Source organism: Acyrthosiphon pisum, chromosome A1, assembly GCF_005508785.2.
Source record: "Acyrthosiphon pisum isolate AL4f chromosome A1, pea_aphid_22Mar2018_4r6ur, whole genome shotgun sequence".
Classification (NCBI taxonomy): Eukaryota; Metazoa; Arthropoda; class Insecta; order Hemiptera; family Aphididae; genus Acyrthosiphon; species Acyrthosiphon pisum.
In genome coordinates this window covers 109,211,046-109,235,356 of record NC_042494.1, presented here as the reverse complement: position 1 = coordinate 109,235,356, position 24,311 = coordinate 109,211,046, and the positions used below count along the sequence as shown (strand labels likewise).

General features: G+C 27.7%; 1 protein-coding gene across 3 annotated transcripts in view; it reads right to left on the bottom strand.

Annotated features, from left to right (window-relative positions):
* Positions 1-1,783: 1,783 nt before the first annotated feature.
* Positions 1,784-24,311, bottom strand: part of LOC100161343 (echinoderm microtubule-associated protein-like CG42247) — a 45,439-nt gene continuing 22,911 nt past the window's right edge. The window contains exons 1-18 of one of the 3 annotated variants that reach the window (XM_008187146.3): positions 12,702-13,272; positions 11,479-11,688; positions 8,921-9,037; positions 8,626-8,863; positions 8,406-8,544; positions 7,816-7,965; positions 7,564-7,735; positions 6,927-7,022; positions 6,581-6,721; positions 6,378-6,509; positions 6,191-6,319; positions 5,999-6,127; positions 5,806-5,934; positions 4,291-4,453; positions 3,954-4,136; positions 3,789-3,884; positions 2,779-2,893; positions 1,787-2,590 (exon numbers count right to left, since the gene is read on the bottom strand). In XM_008187146.3, the coding sequence (XP_008185368.1) occupies positions 2,437-2,590; positions 2,779-2,893; positions 3,789-3,884; positions 3,954-4,136; positions 4,291-4,453; positions 5,806-5,934; positions 5,999-6,127; positions 6,191-6,319; positions 6,378-6,509; positions 6,581-6,721; positions 6,927-7,022; positions 7,564-7,735; positions 7,816-7,965; positions 8,406-8,544; positions 8,626-8,863; positions 8,921-9,037; positions 11,479-11,688; positions 12,702-12,755 (2,547 nt within the window). In that variant the 5' untranslated portion in view covers positions 12,756-13,272 and the 3' untranslated portion in view covers positions 1,787-2,436. The other 2 variants (XM_008187147.3, XM_016806312.2) reach the window with 2 other exon arrangements.

Genomic DNA, 24,311 nt, shown 5'->3' with positions numbered 1-24,311 from the left:
TCGGTGTAGTGCAGTTTAAACCATATACGGACATAAATGGTTCGTAGTCATTCTTTGTAAGTATGTAAACTATATGGTGGATCACGACTTCAAAAACATTCGGAACCACTGATCTAGAACGGTTTGTAGAACTTAAACCTTTTTTATTATTGCAACACTCCACCCCTTCCTACCACAGTGTTAATAAAATATTTTGTGACCTTTTTTTTAGCCAATAATAATTGCTAACATATTTTTTAAAATAAATATTAAATATTCCTAGGACGGAGAGATTGTTTTAGATTATATAACAGGGGTGGCCAAACCGCGTCTCACGAGCCGCATGCGGCTCGCATCTTAACGTAACATTAGATTAACGTAAGAGCCAAGATGTAAAAAAAAAAAAGGTCATAGGTATTATTATATATTATATGACCTTTTTTTTTTTTTACATCTTGGCTCTTCAATTTTTATTAATATATTTGGTGGCTCGCGAGTCTCGTCTCGCTGGCCACCCCTGTTATATAAATATACCATGATGACTGAGATACGTATTTTTGGCAATTGCCTATGTACGGTGTTTAAGGTAATATTACCGAAATTACCGTATAAATGGCGTTAGTACCGTCGATACCGCTAGTAAACAAATACCAAATGATGGATACCACCAACATAATATTTGAAATACCACCACCCCTAAGCTGCTGTGTTGGGTATTTAGTTACCCTCGTTACGAATGCGGCGTCATACATTTCGTGCAAAGTATATTTACATATTACTTATTATTATATTAAATTGTACAACTTGTGCCTAAAACGAAGTTGTATATATTGGTACCTTTAATTATACTTGATGTGACTTTCGTGAATTATTCCGTTATATTGTGTATGACACAGAACCAGAAAAACATATGTGATATCTCGTATTTAAATTTAAAAATTGTTCATTACCCATATAATATACTGCAGTTCTTTTAAAAAGAAAGAAGACAAAAGACACCATCTTAGAAATTCCGCTAATTTGTATACCTACTTTCTATAACTAGAGCTTCAGTGGTGGTCAAAAAATTCTGTCACGGGCGAGAAATGACGCGGATTTCGTATTCGACGCTTGAATATATTATTATTACACCCGTAATATTTTATAATTTATATACTATTTATATGTTACCAAAGATTTTTATAGTTATATATTACGCTCTTCTTATTTACGACTTTTAATAATTAAGAGACATTGTATTTTATTGTATTGTTTTATGTGCGTTCTTTCTTTCGGCACTTTTTTAATAATATCATATTATAATTATTTCTATGTACCTGTACGCCTTTTCCTTAGATTATATATTTTTATATACAATTATAATATGCTTTTCTTTCCACTTTGATAAACTCTATGTACAGATTTGTTTACAATTTTGTTAATCTATTATGCATTGTCAGACACTGTCTGTTATGAAACCAAGTTTAATTTGCCAAACATTATAATATTTGAAATACTAAAATCATATTTTACCTTTGTTCTTTTATGTTCGTTTTATTTTTATACATGTATTTATATTATTTGTAATTAGTTATAGATGAGATGATTTTTCAAAAACGTGTTTCATTTATTTTTCAACTTTTAAAAACATTATTTCCAATAAAGAAATAATAATTTTGGAATTGTATTAACTTGTACTAAGCAAATAATAAGTTAACGCAGTGATTATTTGTATAATTTCAATGCACCAAAATAAATGAAAGGATAATAAATGAAAACAAGTCTAAAGTTTCAAAATTATTACATTTATTTTTTAATAATTATACTATAATATTATATAAGTTACTTATAAAACATACAAATTAAATATAATATTAACATATCTATGCTAGGCAGTGTGATTAAGATATTGATATAGTGAAGATGTGTCTGTAGTTTGTACTAATAAACCAACATTTTCAGATCATTAAACGATCTGAACCGATATCAGAAAAATAATCTGAATATAGGTAATAAGAAACATTTATATATATATATATATATATAATCACAGATCACGAATAATATCTCTTGCTCGCTGAAAGAATATCAAATTGCATAACTATAAAATTAAGCAGTGATATCAATAAAAATCGTAAGTATATATAATATGTATACATAATAAAAAATTATGGTCGTGAACCTTTTTATTATATTTTCTAAAACGGTAACTTTCCTATATTATGTTTTGAAATAAGTCAAAACAGTTTGATGACGTTTAAATATTTTTTTTTTCTGGCGCACTTTACGTTAAGGTATAGGCAGGTATTTAAATGCTGGTAATTTATTATCATTTATTTATTTATTATCCATCCGACCATCTACGTTCATTTTCTGATCTCATCACGCCAACACCAGATCGTAGTAAAAAAAATGATAAAGAATTCGAATTGTGCTCGAGACAAAAAAAAAATGAAAGTTTGTAAAGCGGTTTTGTACTTAATCTTCTATGACATCCCATAGCATAAGAGCCGCATCCGTTCCACCGACTGTCACAACGTTTCTATCGTTGTACAAAAATCTAGCACTCGATACTTGTCCACTATAAACCTTTTCTTCGTTGTATTCGGATTTGGTAAGAATACACGGATGCCTGAAAATTAATTGAAATTACTCATTAGGTGCGTTCAAGCTCAAACCATATCAGTGGTCGTAGTGGATGGAGGCCTTAATGCGGATTTAAAATTTAATTAAAATGGGCCAAGAAGATTCAAACAAGAGTTTAAAGATATGGGTTCACATAATATGAAAATGTATAATATATTCTGGTTGTGTAGATACCTAAATAACCTAAGATGCCCATCTGTGTCTCCGGTTATAAAAAGATCATGGGCTGATGATCTGTTGGCAGTGCTTATCATTGATGAAATTGGATAATATCTGTTGTGCCAGATACCTATAATGAAACAAAAACAAAAATCATTAACAATCAAAAATTGTAAAAAAAATAGGTACCTACATAATATTAACAATGATAACTGGTTATTTTTTTAATTAATATTTTTAATTATTTTTACTCTCCAAATATAAATTGGCTGTCTACTTTAAATAATTTTTATGAGACATATTATACAATAATTGTCGGACAAGTATACAGAATCAGACATACTTTCCATTATATTGATTTATTTTTTTATGATTTAAGTTTAGATATTTTCATACACCATTAAAATATAATAATACATTTTTAAAAACCATAAAAAAATTGTATGTTTATTTATAAATTATATTATGCAGGTAGTGTTTAGTGTTGAAAGTAATTATATAATATACTGTCAACAGAAATAATATTGGCTTATAGAAAAGAACAAAATATTGTGTATACAAAATCCACAGGTGTTCATTTACCTAATCTTCATTGAAATAAACGTGACCAAAAAATAAAGCAATAAAATGTTCAATACAATAGAGATGATTAATGTACCTCGATTGACATGTATGACTTCAGGTACAGTTATTTTGGATAAAAAATAAATGTTTTGTTATTATTAAAGATAAAATTATTAATTTTTAATTTTTTTTTTTAATTTCTTACTTCACAATTCATATGATAAATATTAAATATGAAAACATGAAAAAAATTAAACCAAAATTCATAGTAACATCATTTAAACCATAAAATAAAGAATGCAAGGAAATTAATATTGCAAATTCACATGAAATTATATAGGTATACTTTATAACTAATGGAAAAGTTTTTCGTCTTTCAAATAACTTTTTGGTTAATGGTTTGAAAAAAAATCTAAAAATTTTATTATGAATGCCTAAATTAATTTAAAAAATATATTTACCAGAAACTAAGTAGCCTACGGTTGCGTTATAGGTATACCATTTGACGTCCTTCATTGCAGGTGCGCTTTTTTCTTGTATCAATCCTTTGACATCCCCTAAATTAGTAAATAATTTATAAACAAAATACAGAATACTAAATATTTTCATATTTATTTATTACGTACAAAAAACAAGGTCGTATTCGGCAGTGACTGTTTGTAGATAATTTCCATCCGTACTCCAGTCTAAATGCACCAATGGTTGGACTCCTCTAATTTTATTAGATTTTTTGAACGTGAAACCGTCTCTACTTACTCGATACAGATATACACTACCATTTTGAGAACCAACGGCTATAGTATCGCCGGCTGAAATTGTTATTGTTTAATAATATGTTGGTATTTACTAGTTAAAATGATTAATTTAGTGAAATAATATAACGTATAATTACTATTAAAACTCAATATTAACCCGCTGGTATAATTAATGTATAATTATTAATTATAATATATTATTATCTACCTGGATTAAAACCCATACACGTCAAAGCAGAACCGCACACTCTAACACTTGACACCACAGACCCGTTTTCAGCATTTATGATAACCAGATATCCTTCGACTGAACCAGCCACAAGAGCAGTACCAAAAGGATGAAAGGTAAGTGATACACATTCATATGTGATCTATATAGACATAAGTTATAACTGTTTCAGAACAAATTTACATCGATGCCATTCTAAACATAATCATACGTTAACGTACAAACCAACATTATAAAGAAATATGGATATATTTAACCTACCTACCATACAAATCACAAAATATATTAAATACTAATATTATTATGATACGCATTATTACTGTCAAAATATGTTGAATGGTATACACTATATATACGTTTAATAAAAAATAAAAAAAAAGCGGGTAAGTTGATGTCGCCCTGCTGTACAGTAGGTTACAAGTGGGTCAATGTATAATGGATTGTATTAAAATTGAGCTCAATGATATAATATCATTGTATAAGAAAAAACGATTCTGAGCGGATACGGTTTATCGGTCAGGATATTTTATATTGTTATTATTTATTATAGCGTGTAAGTTGAATTAATATTATAATATTATTATTTTTTATTCATTGCTATGGTGATAAACAAACTGTTAAAAATTAAAATCCTATTTTTAGCGGTTTTTCGTAATTTATCGTTAGTTTTTCCAGTGGCATTAAATAACTATTGAAAAAATTGAATGAAAATTTGAGAAAATTACATCTCTAAAGTACCATATTGATCCAATTTGCTAAAATATAAGGTAGGTACTATATGTTGAAATTAAAGCACTTCTTCTAGTAGAAATTTTGTATACAGGATAAAAACAAAATAAAAAATAAACACCATTGTAAAACCACTATTTTCCTCGCTCCGCTCAGAATCTAATATACCTACAACTATTATGATTTAGGTATTTTGTAAACTATAAAAGGCATATTAAATGGCCCATTGATCCTAAACTGTTTTTAATGTAAATAAAATATTGATTCTATCATTTCCAGTGGATTGTCTTATTAAATTATTTATACATTATACTTTGTATAACAACAAATATCTAAATAATACAATTGAAGGGGTCAGTGGATAAAGGTGTTAACTGACATTTTTTCAAAAATGCATTTTATTGCATGAATAAAGGTGTTATGAACATTATATCACTATTTGATAAGGTTTAATTTAGTAGTTACCAATAATAGTTATGGTTACCTACGTGTTATAAGAAGAATTAATCGTTAGTTGTAGTGGATAAACGTGTTAGTGTATGTTAACTTGAACAATTTCAAAAATGTTAGTTAACACCTTTATCCTCTGACCCCGTTCAATTAATTTTATAATATATACGTTTTGAGTTCTTGAGTATTTTTTATAAAAATAATAAAACTACTAACGATTTTTAAATTTAAATATTATTTGTCATGGGCCAGCAATAATGATAGTTAATTAATTTATAATGTACTTTACGGTAATATATTATGATAAATACATACTTGAGTACTCCACAGTAAAGCATGCCTTTTCCATAGACTTATGTTTTTATCGTAACCTGCGGTTGCAAAAAGTTCGTCGTCGGGATGGACTGCTAATCCCCACAATTGTTTACTATGGCCAAATACTATCTGTAATAGTTATATTTATAAATAATAAACATAATTTGACCGAATATTACTACTAAAGTCGTACTCTATTAAATCTCCTTTGCATTGATCCTTCTAGAATATGATTTTTTATCGTGCCTACGTATATGTTACCGTCGTTTCTTCCAGGCCGTTGAGGGTATAGGCTTCTTACACCACCATAAACTTCAGTTAACTGTTAAAATAAAATACATTTTAAGTAAAATGGTCCTTTATTATCTAACCATAAACTCCGTACTTTTGTTTCAGTTATCTTGTTGTAATTTTGTAATGAATCCCAAGCTATGATTTTACGGTCTTTCTCACCCCCGGATAATAAAGTGCCTTCTGGTAGCATTATAAGAGCATTTATGCTTTTGTTATGTGCCTAGAAAAGCAACAGTAATGGGTGTTTAAGAACACAAAACAATTTTACTATTGCTAACCTCGAATTCCATCCTGACATAATATGCACCATCGCTATCTACAGAGTAAATTGTAATAAATCCATCGCCATCCGCCGTAATTACGTCCCCTTCTTGCTCGAACTGTAAGCTGGTAACTACCGTCCTCGAAGGCTAATAATAAGAACATTTGTAATGTAAGTCAAATAATTTGAAAAATAACCTTTAATATTATATTGTATTACTGCTTTTATAATATCAATTTTTTCGAAAAACCCATCCTTCCGTCTGGTCCAAAACGTCAAATGGCCTTTGCCATAAGTTATCATTAAATTGTCGTCTAAAGGATGAAAAGACGCACCCAGTATGTCTTCAGTCTGCATTGTCTACAATTTTTAAATACAAATAAAATAATAAAAATAATAATTAATATTGTATTTTATACAATTTCCTAAAAATCATATATGTTTAGTATTTTGGTTAAGATTAAAAATAATAATTAATATTGTATTTTATACAATTTCCTAAAAATCATATATGTTTAGTATTTTGGTTTAGATTAAAAAACAATAATTATATTAATATACTTACAGCAACTTTACCCAATAAATGTCCCCATTGCCATTGCCACACAGATAACATTTTTTCTCTTCCGCAATCGACAGCTAATAAATAATTTCCTCCGGTCTAAAAATTAATAATTATTTTATCTCTTATTTTGTATTTATATACACGTATATAGATTTTTCGCTCAGTTTGAACTTTATTATGTATTATTATAATTTCATATATATACAGGAAGGTGCAGAGTTATAACTATATATTCATTATTATTATTATTATTATTATTATCATAATTATCAGTGCACAATAATTATTTAATATGTTATAGGTACTTAATGTTCTCTCACGACTACTCATAATTTGTCACTGACTGGTATAAACACACTTATGATAGTTATAATGTAGATGTGTTTATAAGATTAAAATGTCAAAAAATAATCGTAAAAGGCATCGTGTATGGGAAATTTGACTTGGAAAAACGGCAGTAAATAATCTGTACAATATATTAGATGTAAGATTTCAATTGTAAAATAATTATATTATAAACACTACAATGTCTCTAATATAGCCGGGTATATTGATCGTTGTATTTTTTACTTTATTTTTTTCTAATTATACCTATTTATTATAATAAATTATACATGCATTATAAATTATAACATACGAGTTGTGAAAATGCTAATGCACTGACTCCTTCTTCAAATTCGCCATTGCCAACTATGTACAGAGTATACAGAGTTTCAGGACTCCAGATCCTAATGTGAGCCTGTGTCTTTCGTGTTCTACCAGCTTTTTGAGCCGAAGCTACCATTTCCTTGGAAGGATGTACGTCCATACTGTAAGAAAATTAAAAATTGAATGGATGGAATATAATTTAAATAATCATTTTTTAGATACACCATGTGGTTTTTAGTACCATTGAATATCTTCAGTGTGTCCGATATAATGCCTTTGTGATTCTTCATCCCTATCATAAAGTACGGCCACAGCCGCGACGTAATACAAAAGTTCTCCGGTAGGCAATACCCACAAGTTCCTTCTCGTATCGACGCCTCGATAACCGTAACTATTCAATGTCTGAAGTGAAGGAAAATTATAATAAATTTATAATATGATAATAGGTACCGACTGTGTTTTAATTAAATATTAGTCATATTTTCAGTTAAATCAGTACTCCAAATAACTAACTATGATATTAGCAAACAAAAATATAGGATACGGCCCAATATTATGTATAAAATAATATTGCAAAAGTAATTGCCATCAGATCAATGTTAAAATCCTATATTGATAATTAAAATATGATAACTTATTAAATCATGACGTTTCAGTAAATCTTGCGATTTTCAAATAACTATCGAACGTAATCATAAAAACATTATGAAATAATCGTAATTTTTCGCACATTTGAAATTGTTTTTACTTAAATAATGTATTATTTGATATTTTTAAAACTTAATTTAAATTTTGTATGCCTCGATTTCACATGAATTTATAAAAGGATACACCCAATTTAAAGTCAATCTTTTATCTGGAGGTGAATCATCTGAGGGAGAATGGACCATTGGAGGGAAAAATGTTTTTCTTGCTCCTCTTATCTGCACGCGTATTGGTTCTTCTTTCATCACGTCCAAAACTGTATAATCTTAAATTTACAAATTAATTGTCATTTTATTACCTAACTGTAAATTACTGTATTTGGTTAGTTTGTTAACAAAATGTTTACCTGGAGGAACTTTAACAATATCTGTATCGGCTGCGTATAGTGCACGAGGTCGGCTTTTGCTTCTTGCTCTCCTTTGTTTCTCCGCCTTTGTAGGAACTGTATTTATAATTGGTTCAACCGCTAATGCCCCTCTGGATCGTGATCTTCTGAATGGCGGTGATAGTACACGTGACTCAGACGTAATGTAAAATGTGTCCACGTCCGAAAATTCATTTCTCAGTTGTGAAAAACTACGAACCTAAATAATTATTTCGATTAAAACAAATGTTTCAACAGAACAGTAACTATTTATTACTTCTTGATTAGACACGGTTAACATGCGTTTAGCATTGTTCATTTTGAGCACATGTCCTAAATCCTCAATGACCTCTTCGAAAGGTTGGGTCGTTCGCAAATTAAGTAGAACTCGACACTAAAGTGTTAACATATAAGGTTCATAAAAAAATAGTTTTAGGAATATATTATATTTTAAGTATTTTGAATATGTAAAAAGATCAGTGCTGGTTGGTTATTAGTAATAATTTAAATGTTAAAGAAAAAAATTATATTATTATTATAACAAACGCATAACTGTATTATTGTTATTATTAAAATATGATTAATTTTCGCATTTAAAATAAACCACTAAATTACGGTACATTTGTTTTAATAGAAAGTTTCAAACATGCCGAGAAACGTTTCAGATTGTGTTTTGCACTGATGATAACAATAGCCAAAATGCATATTTGCTAAATAAATTAAATTTTTGATTGATTTCAACATATGATTTTATTTATTTAGAGTTTTATTGAATTATTAATAAATAATGAATAATAAGTCATTAATTTCCACAAATGTTTAGGGAAAATTCGTGTTCAGTGATTGGGTTCGTGTATTTTATAAGTAGGTATTAGTTTTGTTTAACATACTTATAAATTTTAAAATAATACATGAAACTCTGGTGTGTTAACCTTATAATTCACAAGGACTTTAAAAATATGTATATTAATATTTTTTTTTTTTGTTGCTTACATTACGTCTCATACTATTTTTATATACGAATATTTATAATTTAAAATATAAAATAATTTTGAAAGCTGTACAAAAAATAGCAAATACTGTCTATGTTCTAGATATATCCACACATCACGTAACGGTAACAAATATTATTATTATTTATTACTATAGTATTAGTTACTATAGATATTATATGTTTTCTTCATATCATATTTAATTTTATGATATTATCATTGTTATTTTTCACAAATTACTAGCAGGCGTTCAGGTTATGCAAAACAGGTACATGCGTGCATAGGAGTTTTGTAATAATATATACAGTAGATGTTTACTGCAATAAAGCAGGGTAAAGTTCAATATCGTTGTATAGCTAATTATATTTTTTATCAAAATTATTTTCCAAGGTCACATGTTAACTCTGTATAACTTAAAAACTTAATATTAACTTTTATGTGTACAACTGGGACTTGAAATCGACCTATAACTTATTATTGCTAGTTAAAATTCTTCAAAATAAAAAAAATATATATTATATTATAATGGTCGTATTATTCGTTTACCTATTATATTTTGATTTAATTGGTTTTAATTTTTTTTTTTTTTTTGGTTCTAATTTTTTTAAGACAACAGTTTTTATATAGTCATACGTAAGTCATTAGTTTTTATTTTTATATTAAATATTCAGATGGTCAAAAGATTAATCTATATTGATGAACAATCATTTTTTTGTGAGTTTCCAATATTTTTTTTTAGTTAACTATATAAGGTGATGTACTGATATAATAAACTCTAGTAGTTTTCTACTTTTATCTCATTAAATTTATTGAGTCACTAAAATTGAAATATAGATTAACAATGATAAATTTAATTGATTACTTAATAAAAGGCTAATTTGCAATTTTGCATGCAAAATGTGGTTCATTATTTTTATATTATTAACAACACAAAAATGTTGTTATTTTATTATAATTATTATACATTTAATTATCTTACTTGCATTTTTTTATTGTTTTGCTAAGTATATATGCAATTTGGAAAGATTAAAATAAATTTAATGTTTTTTTTAAATTAAATTTTTATTTTAATGATCTAAAAAATAAAAATGTACCTAGTACAATGGAGTTTTAATATTATATAACTCTAACCATAATGAAAAAATAATGTTTATAAGAATTTTATGTTTGAATAGTGCTAAATACTATTTTACGATTGACAACGACTTATGTGTGTACAAATTTTAAAATTATTACTTTGAATATAAAAGATAGAGCTTTTAATTCATAATAAATTTATTGATTCTTATACTTAGATTGATCCTTATTACATGATTTATTTACAAAAAGATAGATATTTTTTAGGTTTATTTTAATACAATTTGTTATTTTAAAGTTTTGAGTATTATAATTTATAACTAAAACTCCATATAATATTAATAATTCAGCTAATTGAACCTACCTAAAATATCTCGAAAATGTTGGTTGTTAAAATTTAAAAATATTATAATAAATATAGTTCTTACTAGAATTGTTTATTAAATTCAATGATTCGCTATTGTTCTGAAATTTAAATTTAATAACTTTTCATGCGATGGAATTAACCAAATTTGCAATTGGTCTTTTTATTTTATTGTTTTTTAACTCGTATACTATATTTGTTATTATTAGTTTAATCTATGTTTTAAATATTTGTTTTGATTTTTTTTTTTCGTCTGATGTTAATTGTTTTTAAAATATTTAATCATTTATTATTGAAAACTAAAAATTACGATGAAGGACTATGGAAAAAAATTAAATAATAACACTTATATAAAAACAATCATAGTTTAGAATTTAAACGATATTAAAATTTGACACTAACCTGTACTGTGTGATCGAAATTATTGATGATCCTTATAACTCTAGTTGTAGATGATTTAGTTATATTAAGTCCTGAAGTAGCTGAAGTCAATTCGTTAGCATCAACTACTGACTGCTTCCTACTCATAGACGATTGCCTTGACCAACCCGAACCAGTAGTCGGGGTAGTTGTAGAGTTCCAACCACCAGATTTCTTACCATAGTTGGCATTCTAAAATAAGTAGGTTAAAAAAATTACACATGTCACTCATATTTTAGTTACGCAATTTAACTTCAAATACAAAACTTATATGTAAAAAAAACAATAAATATCTGCAGTAAGTGGACACAAATTAAAAAAGAGTTTTTACTTTTTACATTACATTACCAATAGATTATTATTCGTTTTGATTTTACCAATTCATCATTTATCATTGCTATATCTAGTTTATTTAGATGATTTGTCGAATCAGTAACATAATTCTCTGGTCGCTAAGCGGGGTCCTCAATCAAGAATAACCCTCAATAAACCGAATATAGGTAGGTATTTAATCATATAAACATTTTAAAACTATGTACTCCAAGGCTTTAGCCCCCTGACAATATTTTCTTTTCTTGCCACTGCTAAGTACCTATATTTGCATCGTAAATATTTTATCTTTAACGTGTGATAATTAAAAAAACACTCGTCTTTAGAACTAATCACATCGTTAGTAGGTACCACAAATATTATATTATGTATGAAAAGAAATATTGAAAAGTCGTGGTTTTGCGTAGTCGTACGATATACGCGTACAAAGTTAATAATAATATTATTTGTTCACAAACGATTACATACGTTATTACATTGCGGTTCAGTGACAAATCTACAAGACGTTTCCATAACGCGATCGAGCCACCTCCTTTACGCTAAAATATACTACCACAACGGCCGTCGTGGAAATTAAACGATCGTGAAATTGTCAGCATTTCGAACGGAAACGTCATCGTACACGTGTTGTATTTGTTGGTCGTCGTAATATTAATAATAAAAATAACATTATTACGTCTCTACGATACAGCCGCGGGCGTGTACGTAATCGTTGTTGGAAGACAAATTAACGTATTTAAACTGTCCGTTTTCGACTATAACAGCGAAACGGTACGTTGTTCCACGGCGAGTGCACAATAATAATTTAATATTTATTTTAATAATAATACGTAAGAATATAATTTTACAATCATATCGTCGTCGTAATATTATACCTGTTCGGCGTGCTCGGCGATTGACGAGTGCAACACGGTGAACGCGACTGCCATTCCATTGGTGTGCGAGAGGGCTGCGCCGGGCGGGAAATAAAAATGCCCACGCCAATGACCTCGACGGGAAATATATATTACATATACGTAGGAGAGGTGTGTATATTGTATAATATTATAATATATCACATAATTATTATTGTACGCGATATACGACTTACGGGTATTTGTGTGTGTGTGTGTGTGTGTGTGTGTGTGTGTAACGGACCGCGGCAAATAAGTGATTTCAAACGCAACGGTTGTATAACTGCGACTTAATAATATTGTAATATCTTTTATTGTTATACTTATAGACGTATGAAAAATACCAAGACCGTCGGAGAGAAAACTCGGGAAAACGTTACTCGCCAGGCGTCGTATACCGCGGTCCGAATTTCGAGGTAACCGCTACCGACAACGATGGTATAATATTGTTTGCGAAACGGTATGACCGTACGTCGGTTTAATAATATTATACGCCACGGTATTTTCAGAAGCTTCGCGGCGGCAGTGTCACGTGGAAGTTCGTCTTCGACTGCTTCGACGCGTAAATATTACGACCGACACCGCATTGCTTTTTAATTTATATGTATGATAATATCGCGGTTTATAACAAACGGTCGGTCGCGTCAAGGTCTGGGGCGCGGTGGTCAAGACAACGTTTATGTTATTATATATATACGTGTACAGTGTACAATGTACGCGAATATACCCAGAGCCCTTGACCATCTTCGCTCGCGCCAATTTTACGACCGCAATTATACACAGCTCGCCGAACCGCTCGTCCGACCCCTATTATATGCCCTCTCACCCGCCACCCACCTCACACACAAAACAACCCTTTCCTCGATCCGAACGGCGATGCGCTATTGTACGCGAAGGCAGGATGGTACATCGGCGGTGTGTACCTGTTATACATAATATACGATATATATATACTCCCCACCGTTTGATGGCAATAATAACACCATACTTATTATTATTATTCTAATTATTATTTTCACCGACATGCAAACGCCGCGCCGTATATTTATTAAAATATGATTATTGCGTATTGTTTTTGCAAGGGTTCGTCGGCGGAGAGGTGCGCTTCCGGTCGTTGTCGCGTGGATTTGATATTTTTTCGCGTGGAGGGCCACACCGCCGCTACGCTATTAAAACACACACGCACGCTGACACACACACATGCACACAAAGAATTAGTACAAAAAATAAGTTTTTTTTTTGCGGGAGGATACAGGGAAAAAAGTACTGCAGTAATAAATCAGTCAAGCTATACTTCAGTCTTATTATTATAATATACGCGCACATATAATGTACTCTCAACCTACTCTATAAATTATACCTATAAGTAAAGGTATCGGTATGTATATTTACTAAGTTGCTACAACGAAGAAAAATCGAAAATGGACAACTTATATCATATATTAATATACGTTCATTTTTTTCCGGTACAATTTTTATATTACTATTAGCGTGCAGTACGTCTTTTAAACAGCAAAATTGTTCGAACGAATCGTGTATTCGTGGCTATATTTGATCTATTCGAAGCTGTAAAAAGGAACGGGAGATCGTGGAAAATGTTCGTACGTCTGGCTTCAATAATGGAAAATATATCAGCGGTCAAAATTATTTTATACGAAGTATCAATGAGTGTTGGTGTCGGACCACCGATGATAATATAATATAATACTATGGCATTAGCACATTGTAAATAATTATATAATACTAACAAATCTTATAGTGGTTTTAATGCACTGAATATCTTTCCAAATAACACTATGTTTGTGATCAAAACGTTTTAGTTTAATTTCTAATTACTAATTAAGAAAACATTTTTTGCTTTAATATTTTCATCAAAAATTAATTATATAGTATTTTATCAATATGTATTTATTTTTTACCATTTTAAAATGTCATACACAAACATGTATTTTAAAAGATGACTTCCAAAAACGTATTCAAGTACCTTAGAACTTTAAAGTTAATACGAATATTTCATTATATGTAATATTAAGACAAGATAGGTACCTAATTGGAGGCTTTTTTATATAATATTTTTAAGAACCATGATTGCATCAACAGATTATTGAAGTCTTAAGACAAGATAAAAAAAAATATTAAACAGACAATTATTCTGGTTAATCCACATGATTTATTAAGACTAGGTAGAAGTATTTTCCATCTCAAAATTCTATAATAACTTAACGATTTGTTGTTATTTAAATGGTTTTTATTAGGATACAGTTGTTTTAGTAGTAAAAAACTAGTAAAATTGATAGCAGTATCGCACTAAAAAATATCGAAAAATTCACTAAAAAATAAAAATCTTCAGTTGCGTAATATTATATTTTTTTTTTTACTTAACTGTTCAGTAAAAATTAATTAAAATAATTAATCAATTAGTCAAGAGTCACTAATGGGTGGCTGCTTAAATCACGCCTGTCACGTATCATGTACTATTATCATATAAGCTTATTGTGCAAACTGTACAGATTGTTTATTTCAAATAAAAAATAAAAAAAAAAAAAAAAAAAAACTTTACTGTTCACAGAATACTTAAAATAAATATTTAATAAAAAATAATTTCACTATTTTTTCTTAAGTACTTATCTAATAATATTTAAATTCTACGACCTATTTTTATTTTATTTTAACAATCTAAACTACTACTTTAACATTTCATTTGAATTAACTGTTTGCTTAAATTTTCATATTCAAACGTTCCCCGATTTGGATCCAATAAGTAAAAACCAATGAAAAATTATTTGAAAAACATTGAAAAATAGTTAAGATTGCTTAATAAACGAATAAATTCGACAAAATTGCAAACATTTTTAAAAAAAATGGGCTTAAAAATTTAAAATTTAAATTCGTTCTTAAATGAAGTCATGAAACGAATTTAAAGTTTACTTCACAATAAACTGGGAATTTTGAACAGTAGAAGGAATTTTGCAAATGTAATTCCCTAAATATAATTATTGTATCATAATAGGATGTTGAGGTAATTTTATTTAAGACCAATTTCACTTATTATTACAGTTATTAATTATTATAAAAATCATTTTTGTTGTTTTTGTTAAGCTATTTTTTATTGATGCTCTTATAGTTTTGTTTTCCCAATGAAATAATTTTAGTTTCTAACTGATGCATTCAAATATAATTTTAAGTATTTGAACAATTTATCATAACTATAATACATTAATACGTATATTATACCTATTATTAATTCTTTATAGTATATATTACTGTTATACGGGGTTTTATTTTATTTTTTAAGTGTACTATTCAAATACAAAGTAACTTAATCGTAATAAACTATTTTAAATGTATTTAACATTATATCGTTAAGTGTTCGTTATTTTATGTTAAACATGCTTTTCTTCTACCAACTAAAATCACATGGAGTCCTTGACCGCTCTTGGTCTTATGTGAAAATATATATGAACAACTCAAGATCTCCTATAAAAATGTAAAAATTAATCTGAAGGCCATAGTAAAATGACCACTGACACGAACGAAACCGAAATCATAACATACCCACAATATAATATTTTGAAACCGTATAGGTATATTAACCCTTATACCTCCTACTTAACATAACACGAACAAAGGGTAATTAACTAAAATTATAATACCTAACGTATCGCTATACTTTTGGGTCACCACTTTTATTACTCAATAGATAACTTTTTCTTTAACGCTACTTGAATTTTATGGACATTTTAAGAAAAGAATGAAAAACGTATTATAAGTAGATACAAACTTATTGACAGATTATGATATTGATAAAAAATACGTTCAAAAGTAAAGGGTGTATGTTTAAGACATTTTTTGATTAGCATAACAATTATGTTAACACATAATAATATTTTAGCTTAATTATTAATATGGGTTTATGTATGATAAATGATATTGCGTCAAATAAGATAAATTATTTCTGTTGAATAAAATATTTAAATATTTAACACAATTAATTAATCATACATATATTAATAATTAATAGATCCAATAAAGAATTAAATAAATTATTGGAAGTTTTGACAAATATTTTCCGAATATTTTGACTGTAAACAATATTATTTCAATTAAAAGTGTAATTATGTATTACGATTTTAATTTAACATACAATAACTTTTATAATTTAGGTAAAAACAAATTATTTGCAAATTTTAATTATTTATTATTATTTAATATGAATTTCAAATTTAGTATAATTCACTCTTTTGTACACCTTTATATACCAAAACATAGTGGCATAAACGGGAAAAGTCGCTCTGTTGTTTAGGTAATATTAGGTGTTGGGCGTGGTGCAATCGTCGTTGATTAAGGAACTGTAATAATGGACGTGTTGAGTTTGAATTCAATTATAAATCATTGCATACAAAAAAAATTCTGAACGGAAACGGTAAGTCAGCCTATACATACAAGGATATATACATATATATACATATATACATACATATCTAAGGATATTTTATTATTTATTTATATTGCTATTAAAGAAATATGGTCGAACTAATTATTGGTACAAAAAAAATCCCATATATTACAATGTCATTTCACACAATAATATTACTTATTACCAGCTGTTGTTAAATGTTAAATAAATTTAAAATTAAAAAGTATACTTTCAGCTATAAATAACAATACACGAAATGGCAAAAAGCTTCATAAGACCCCATTAATAATATATTTTTGTTTTTAAAGTAGGTGGGCATGGCGGGAATTTCTACCTACTGCTTTCGACTTCCCAAATTAACAACTAGATACTATTCGATACCAGAAACTACACTCTAAGTTGAACAGTATTGTTTCCGCTTCAAAATGCAGAGGTATTGATAGACAAAAACAAACGCATCATTCTAAAACCGATACATTCATAGCTCCTTTCAAAATCTAAAACATTAAAAAAATTATGGCGATAATTGTAAATAATATACTATAATATACACCACACCACACCCAAACAACTTTTGTAATACAATCTTGACTATTTTTATGTACACTGCCAAGCTCGGTACTGTTTTTAAAATACAACAATTTATCATTAAAGTTATCATTATATACTAACATAAAGCCTTTTTGTTCAAAACGTTTTGTGCTAAAAAAAAATAATTCTAGTTATTCTTTAAATTGCCAATTTTAACAGTTCCTATGTACAAAACCCTTATATTATAGTTGTTTAAACCCTTTGTTTGACATGCATTCATTTAATAACAAAATTATATTTACTCAAAATACAAATTATTACATTAAATTGCATTTTATAAACCATAAACAATATTTTTGTAAAATGTATGGAAGTTCTATGAATAATTTTAAACTAACACAGCTTTAATAAATATTAATTTAGTTCAATGTGACAAGGTTTAACAGTTAGCGTGCAAACGGTGTATAGTAGCAATGTAGTACTTGGGAGTTGGAACTATTCAAATCAACACTCATAATTATATATTTTTGGTTCATTAATTTATGGCACTTACATTTTGGAAACTTCAGTTTACAAGGTTACGACCTTTTATATTATTTCGTTAATCATTTTTTATTATAATAATGATTTATTAACAGTAAAATGCACACACTTCTACATTTTAACAAATTATTTACTTTATATTTTAATATTGCAAATTTAATTTATCCTGTGAGACTATAGTAGATTATATAAGATTTTTTCTGAGTTTACAGCATCGTAATAAACAAAAATGCATTTTTAATTTCTTACATATTAAATTATAAAATGTAAGTTCAATTAATTTATCCAAAATGATAATTCATATGGATCTATATTATATGATATGATATGTATATGTGTTGATAATATCTATATTTAATCTTGTGGCTTTCAATATTCAATAATTATTTGTTACTTTTAGACGATTTTAGTGCATAATGTATATAATATATTATGTATACATTTATTTTAATTATACAATCTATAATTAAAATTTATAAAACACCGTTTAAATGGAATTATTGCCCAACAGTTATAATTTTTTACGTGTTTTTTTTTGATTCTGACACTAGGCCCAACACTAGTTTCTCTTTCGACTACTTTTCAGACTGTTTGAAATATTCAAGTCTGAGTCAAGAGGGGAAGAATCATTGAATTTGAATGGTTTACAAGGTGGGAGTAAAAGAGTTTGTAGGTAAATGTTACTACTCGTACTTCTAATATTCTTTGACATTTTATGTCCTAGTGGAGAGTATGGTTTGAATCTTAGAGACATAAAATGGTGCATTTGTAATCATACGAGTACGTACCTAATGATATTAATTGGAAGGTTTGTATTTTATTTTAATATTGTATTAGAATCCTTTGTAGCACTCCATGAAGTAGTATGGTGCGCGTACGACGGCATCCAATTATGGATAATTGGATGTCGTCATACCATATAGGCTATAAAAGTGTTTTGTGCAGCAGGAATTTATTTTTAGGGTGAGTTTGAAATGTTTTCCTCAAAGTAGATATAAAGACTTACATCTGAAGTTTAACAGGATCAATTTACATTTAATATGTTCTGTCCAGACTAGACGTTAAACTAATGTCAACCATAAATATTGGTCATTATAAAAAAAGTTGATAAAATAATTTAACTGTTCAGAAATACTGAGGGAACTATATAGGTACCTTGTTTTAAGCTAAAAGTAATATGAAAAGACTTTTTATTTAGAATACGATGATTTATATTGCATACAATTTAAATAATTTTTTTGACGTAGACTGGTGTGTGGGAGACATCTTGAATATTAAAAATGATTTTCTTATCGTCAAGTTCAGCTACTGAGGTGTGAGTATTACTTGTTTGATCATTTGCGGTATATATTGTATAGGATGGGAGTTCTAAAGAGAATAATATTTTTAAATTACAATAAAATAACTAAAACCTATATTCTTTGTTTAAATACCAAAAACCTAATTTTAACTATCATATATTTAAAAAAAAACTATGTTGATATATTTTTAGATTTTAGATTTTGAGCGAAACGCTGAATGTATTGATTTTACAATGATGTGTGTTGTTTTTTTAAATTTTAAAATTTTAGTTTTTATTTTTGTGTCTGTTATCACTTATCACCGTTTGAGGCAGTAACACTGTTTCCATTTTTTTCAACAGTATCTTGTTTGGTGGGAAAGTGAATCTAGTTGGTACAGGCACGGATCCAGAGCAAAGATCTGGGGGGTCCAACAATTTTTTTACGACACAAATACAAATATAATAAAATATTGTACTTTACTAAAAATTTTGTCATAATAGTATAGGTATAGGTAATAAATGTGATAAATAAATTATTGATTATTTAATATATAAAGCGACAATGTGAAAAGAAGTTTAGATTTTATTTATTTGTTATTTCATATAATATATTATTTATATTTATAAAAAAACATGTCTGGAGGGGGCCTGGGTCCCTAGGCCCCTCCCTGGATCCGTCGATGAGTTGGTGCATTCAGGAGGTCAAAATTTGAAATTCTTAATAGTTTTCAAAAATGCAGAGAAAAACAAAACCAAAATTAAGGAAAAATGGTTATTTCTACGCATAATTGGTTTTAGACAAAATCGATTTTGGTTTTTGGTGTAACTCTAAAACAAATAACCGTAGATACGTCAAACTTTTACGAAATTTAATATTTACTAGATTTCTCATGTAGCGATTTTCTTATTTTGCTGTAACTAAAAACGAATTACTGTAGATAATTTAAATTTACACCATTTATATTTATTTTACCAATTCCTACACTTGATACAATTTACTAAATATTGACTCGTTTTTAGTTGCTTACAGCCATTTTCAATTTCAATTTTTTAGTTTTTATTATCAAAATGTAATACAAGGCTCCTATATATTGTTACAATAATAGTTGAAAAATATTAAAAATAATAAGTGACAAATTTTTTTATTAGCATTTAAAGTTCAAATTTTAACAAAATGTATAAAATTTAAAATTTAAAAATTATTTTATGGTTAAAAATGTATAAAATGTTCAACAAAGAATTGAAAATTTAAAACATAATTCCACGTAAATAGGATATAACTATATAAATTTCTTTATTCACAATAATAATATTATCAAGTATACTTAGTAACATCATAGGACGACTGACCGTCTTTGCTCAGAATCGTTTTTCGAATACAATAATTTTATATCATTATTGAATTCAAATTTAACACAATCCATTACAGTGACCCACTTGTAACCTACTGTACAGCAGAGTGACACCCACTTGCCTACCTTTTTTGTCAATATTAAATATTCACAAGCAATCTTGTTTTAAATCGTCCTTAGGTCGTCTCCGTGGTACCAACATATATTATACAGTACATTTTTACATTGACCAAAAGTATGTCGGGCAATCCGAATTTCCCTGACATTGTTATAGAATGACCGGTCATAGTAAACAATTATTAATAATTGATACCACCTATCTTTATTATTACTCTGTTATAATTTGGAAAGTTTTAGTTATGATGTGGGTATTTGTCTAAAATTATTTGAGCAATACTTCAGTACTAAAAACAAAAACTACGGCTAAAACAGGTAGGTACAGAATATAAAGCTTTAAAAAATATGATGTTAGGCGAAGTTGAAAAATTGGTGGTGCCAATACTGCCTACTTATAATTTAATTAAATATTATGTTTAAAATGAAGAAATATTTGAAATTATTAATGAAATTCATTTAAATATTGGACACGGAGGGACATTAGTATAAATATAAATTTATACTTTATAGTAAAAGACAATTTGTATGAAATTGGGACCAAGGAAGGAAAAATAAACCAAATGTATAGTCGTAACCAATATAAATTATGCAAGGAGTCTTTTATTACGACCAAAGAAGTACCTGAAAACATAATTTCCTTAAGAGAGGTAGCTCGACACAATTCCAAATTAGGTGGTCAAGGATATAATAGATGTGATTGTACGCAGAAGTGTAAAACAAAAAAATGCAAATGTTAAACAGCAGGAAAACTGTGTAACTCTAAGTGCCACAGTAGCAACCCGTGCTCAAATAAATAAATATAACTACTTTTTAATATTATTAAACTAAAAAAACAAATTTAAATTACCTACTATGTATACTAATATGCATCTAATAAATAATAATAAATTAATTAATATAATATTTATTATTATATTGTATTAAATTTATTTAATTGTATTGTTTTAAACATGGTAGCATACATTGCCCTTCAAGGTTCGGTCATTGTACACAATTTCCGAGCAATGTGTTTTATTTTCACATTAACCACTAAAATTGGGCACTGTGCACAATGGTCAACTACCTCACCTTTCCCGTAACATATATATATTACAATATAATAGTGATAATAACAATATTATTTTATTTGACCTGTAATTTATTTGACAATTAATATTTCAAAGTTGTTGAAAATATTCATTTTACGTAAATTTAAGTCATAAAAACCAACATTTTTCTATACAAATCGATATTTTTATAATTGTTGAATGACAAAAAAAAAATTGTTTAGTCCTTATTCTAAAGCATACTTTTTTTTGAGTAATTTGATATATCAAAATCAAACTTTAGACGAGTAGTATATATTTTTGCAATAAAAAAATGCGCTTTTTTTATTTAATAATAATTATTATTAGCTTATAAATAGATGAGGTATTAAAACAGTTTGAAACAAATTAAGAAACTTATTATTTGGTATCTACCTAATGAACAAAAAATAATTTTTAGTGACATTTTTTAAAAACTTGATTTATCTTTTTAAATTCTATATAATATTATTTTTTAGATTCTGAGTGGAACGATGAATGTATTGATTTTACAATGATGTGTGTTTTTTTTTTAATTTTTTTGTTTTTTTTTAATTTTTTTAATTCTTTTTTGTGTCTGTCATCACCTTTTAGGACAGTAAAAGTGCTTGGATTTTCTTCAACAGTACCTTTTCTGATAGGAAAGTGAATCTAGTTGGTACTTTGGGGCGTCAAAAGTAAAATTTTTTCAATAGTTTTCAAAAGCGCCAGCGCGCGTTCGCGGTTATCCATAACATCAGGGTTATTATTACTTAATATACTTAAATACAAAGATATTCGAAGAATACAATTCAGTAATCTTATATCGGACTAATGACTTATGGATTATGGTTTTTTTTTTAGTTATGACTGGAACAATTAATAGGGGGGGGGGGGAGTTTCAGAAATCAGAGGTGTACATTTATAATTTCTTTTCCTTTTTCTAGTTCACTTTAAAAAAAAATACCCTGTACAATGTACATAGTAATATAGTGTACTTATATATACCTATAGGTAAATACGTGTATAGATATTACATAAACATTTTTAAAATGTATTCTCATTTATGTAAATCTCATACAATCATTTTATTCTACACATTTTTTTTCACGTAACTAATTTATATGCACAGTTTAATACCTAAAATCGAATTTTTAACGAGCATTTCACATGCCATAGCCCTATTAAATGTTATTAAAGGAGTGAATGCGGTAAATGATCTTGTGTCTTCTTGTGTGCCAATTTATAAAATTTTAACTTTGGAACCCATCTTACCTTAATTATAGAATTTAAATTAAATTTGGGTTGTAAGAACTAATAAAATAACATTGTACAAAATCAATTAATTATGTACCTACTTGGCTTGTCTACTAATGTCTAATGCTATGGGTGTATCGTGTCTTCTATGAGTACTAATGTAAAAAACAGTATTTAACTTAAAAATAAAATACTTGTAAAGCCCGTTTGCAATATGCCAGTACTTATACCAATATATTTTACTATTACGGCTGTAGAGTATACCCTACGTACATTTTAATCTATTTAACAGGATAACACCAAGGCGGTCAAGTAAATAGAATTGTATTAAATATACTTTATTCATCTGAGACTAACATAAACATCTAAACATTTTAGATTCTGAGCGGAGCGATGAATATATTGATTTTCCAATGATGTGTGTTTTTTTTTTGTGTCTGTCACCTGCAGGTAGAAAAATGAATCTAGTTGGTCAACATTAAAAATTCCCAATAGTTTTCAAAAGCGCCGTGAAAAACAAAAGAAAAATTAAGGAAAAACGAGAATTTTTACGCAAAATTGATTGTTAATAAAATCGACTTTGATTTTTGGTGTAACTTTAAAACGATTGACTGTAGATACATGACATTTTCACTGGTTGTTTATATTTTCCATTTTCTATACATGATAAAAATTTCAAAATATTTTGATTTGTTTTGAGCTGTTTACGGACAATTTTATATATCAATTTTTTAGTTTTTTTTCTATAAATATCAATAAAGCTTTATCTATTGGGCCAAAAAATGTAAGAAATTAACACAAGGCTCCTGATATATTGTTACAATAGCAGTTGAAAAATATTGAAAATACATAAGCACAATTTTTTTTTATAAGATCAAATTTTGACAAAATTTATCAAATTTAAAATTGAATTATTATTTTGTAGTTAAAAAATTATAAAATGTTCAACTTTTATATCTAAGGATTGAAAAATTTAAAACAAGATTCCACGTAAATATTTAACTCTGTTACCAAAAATTCTAAGAAATACATAAGCACAGTTTATTTTTA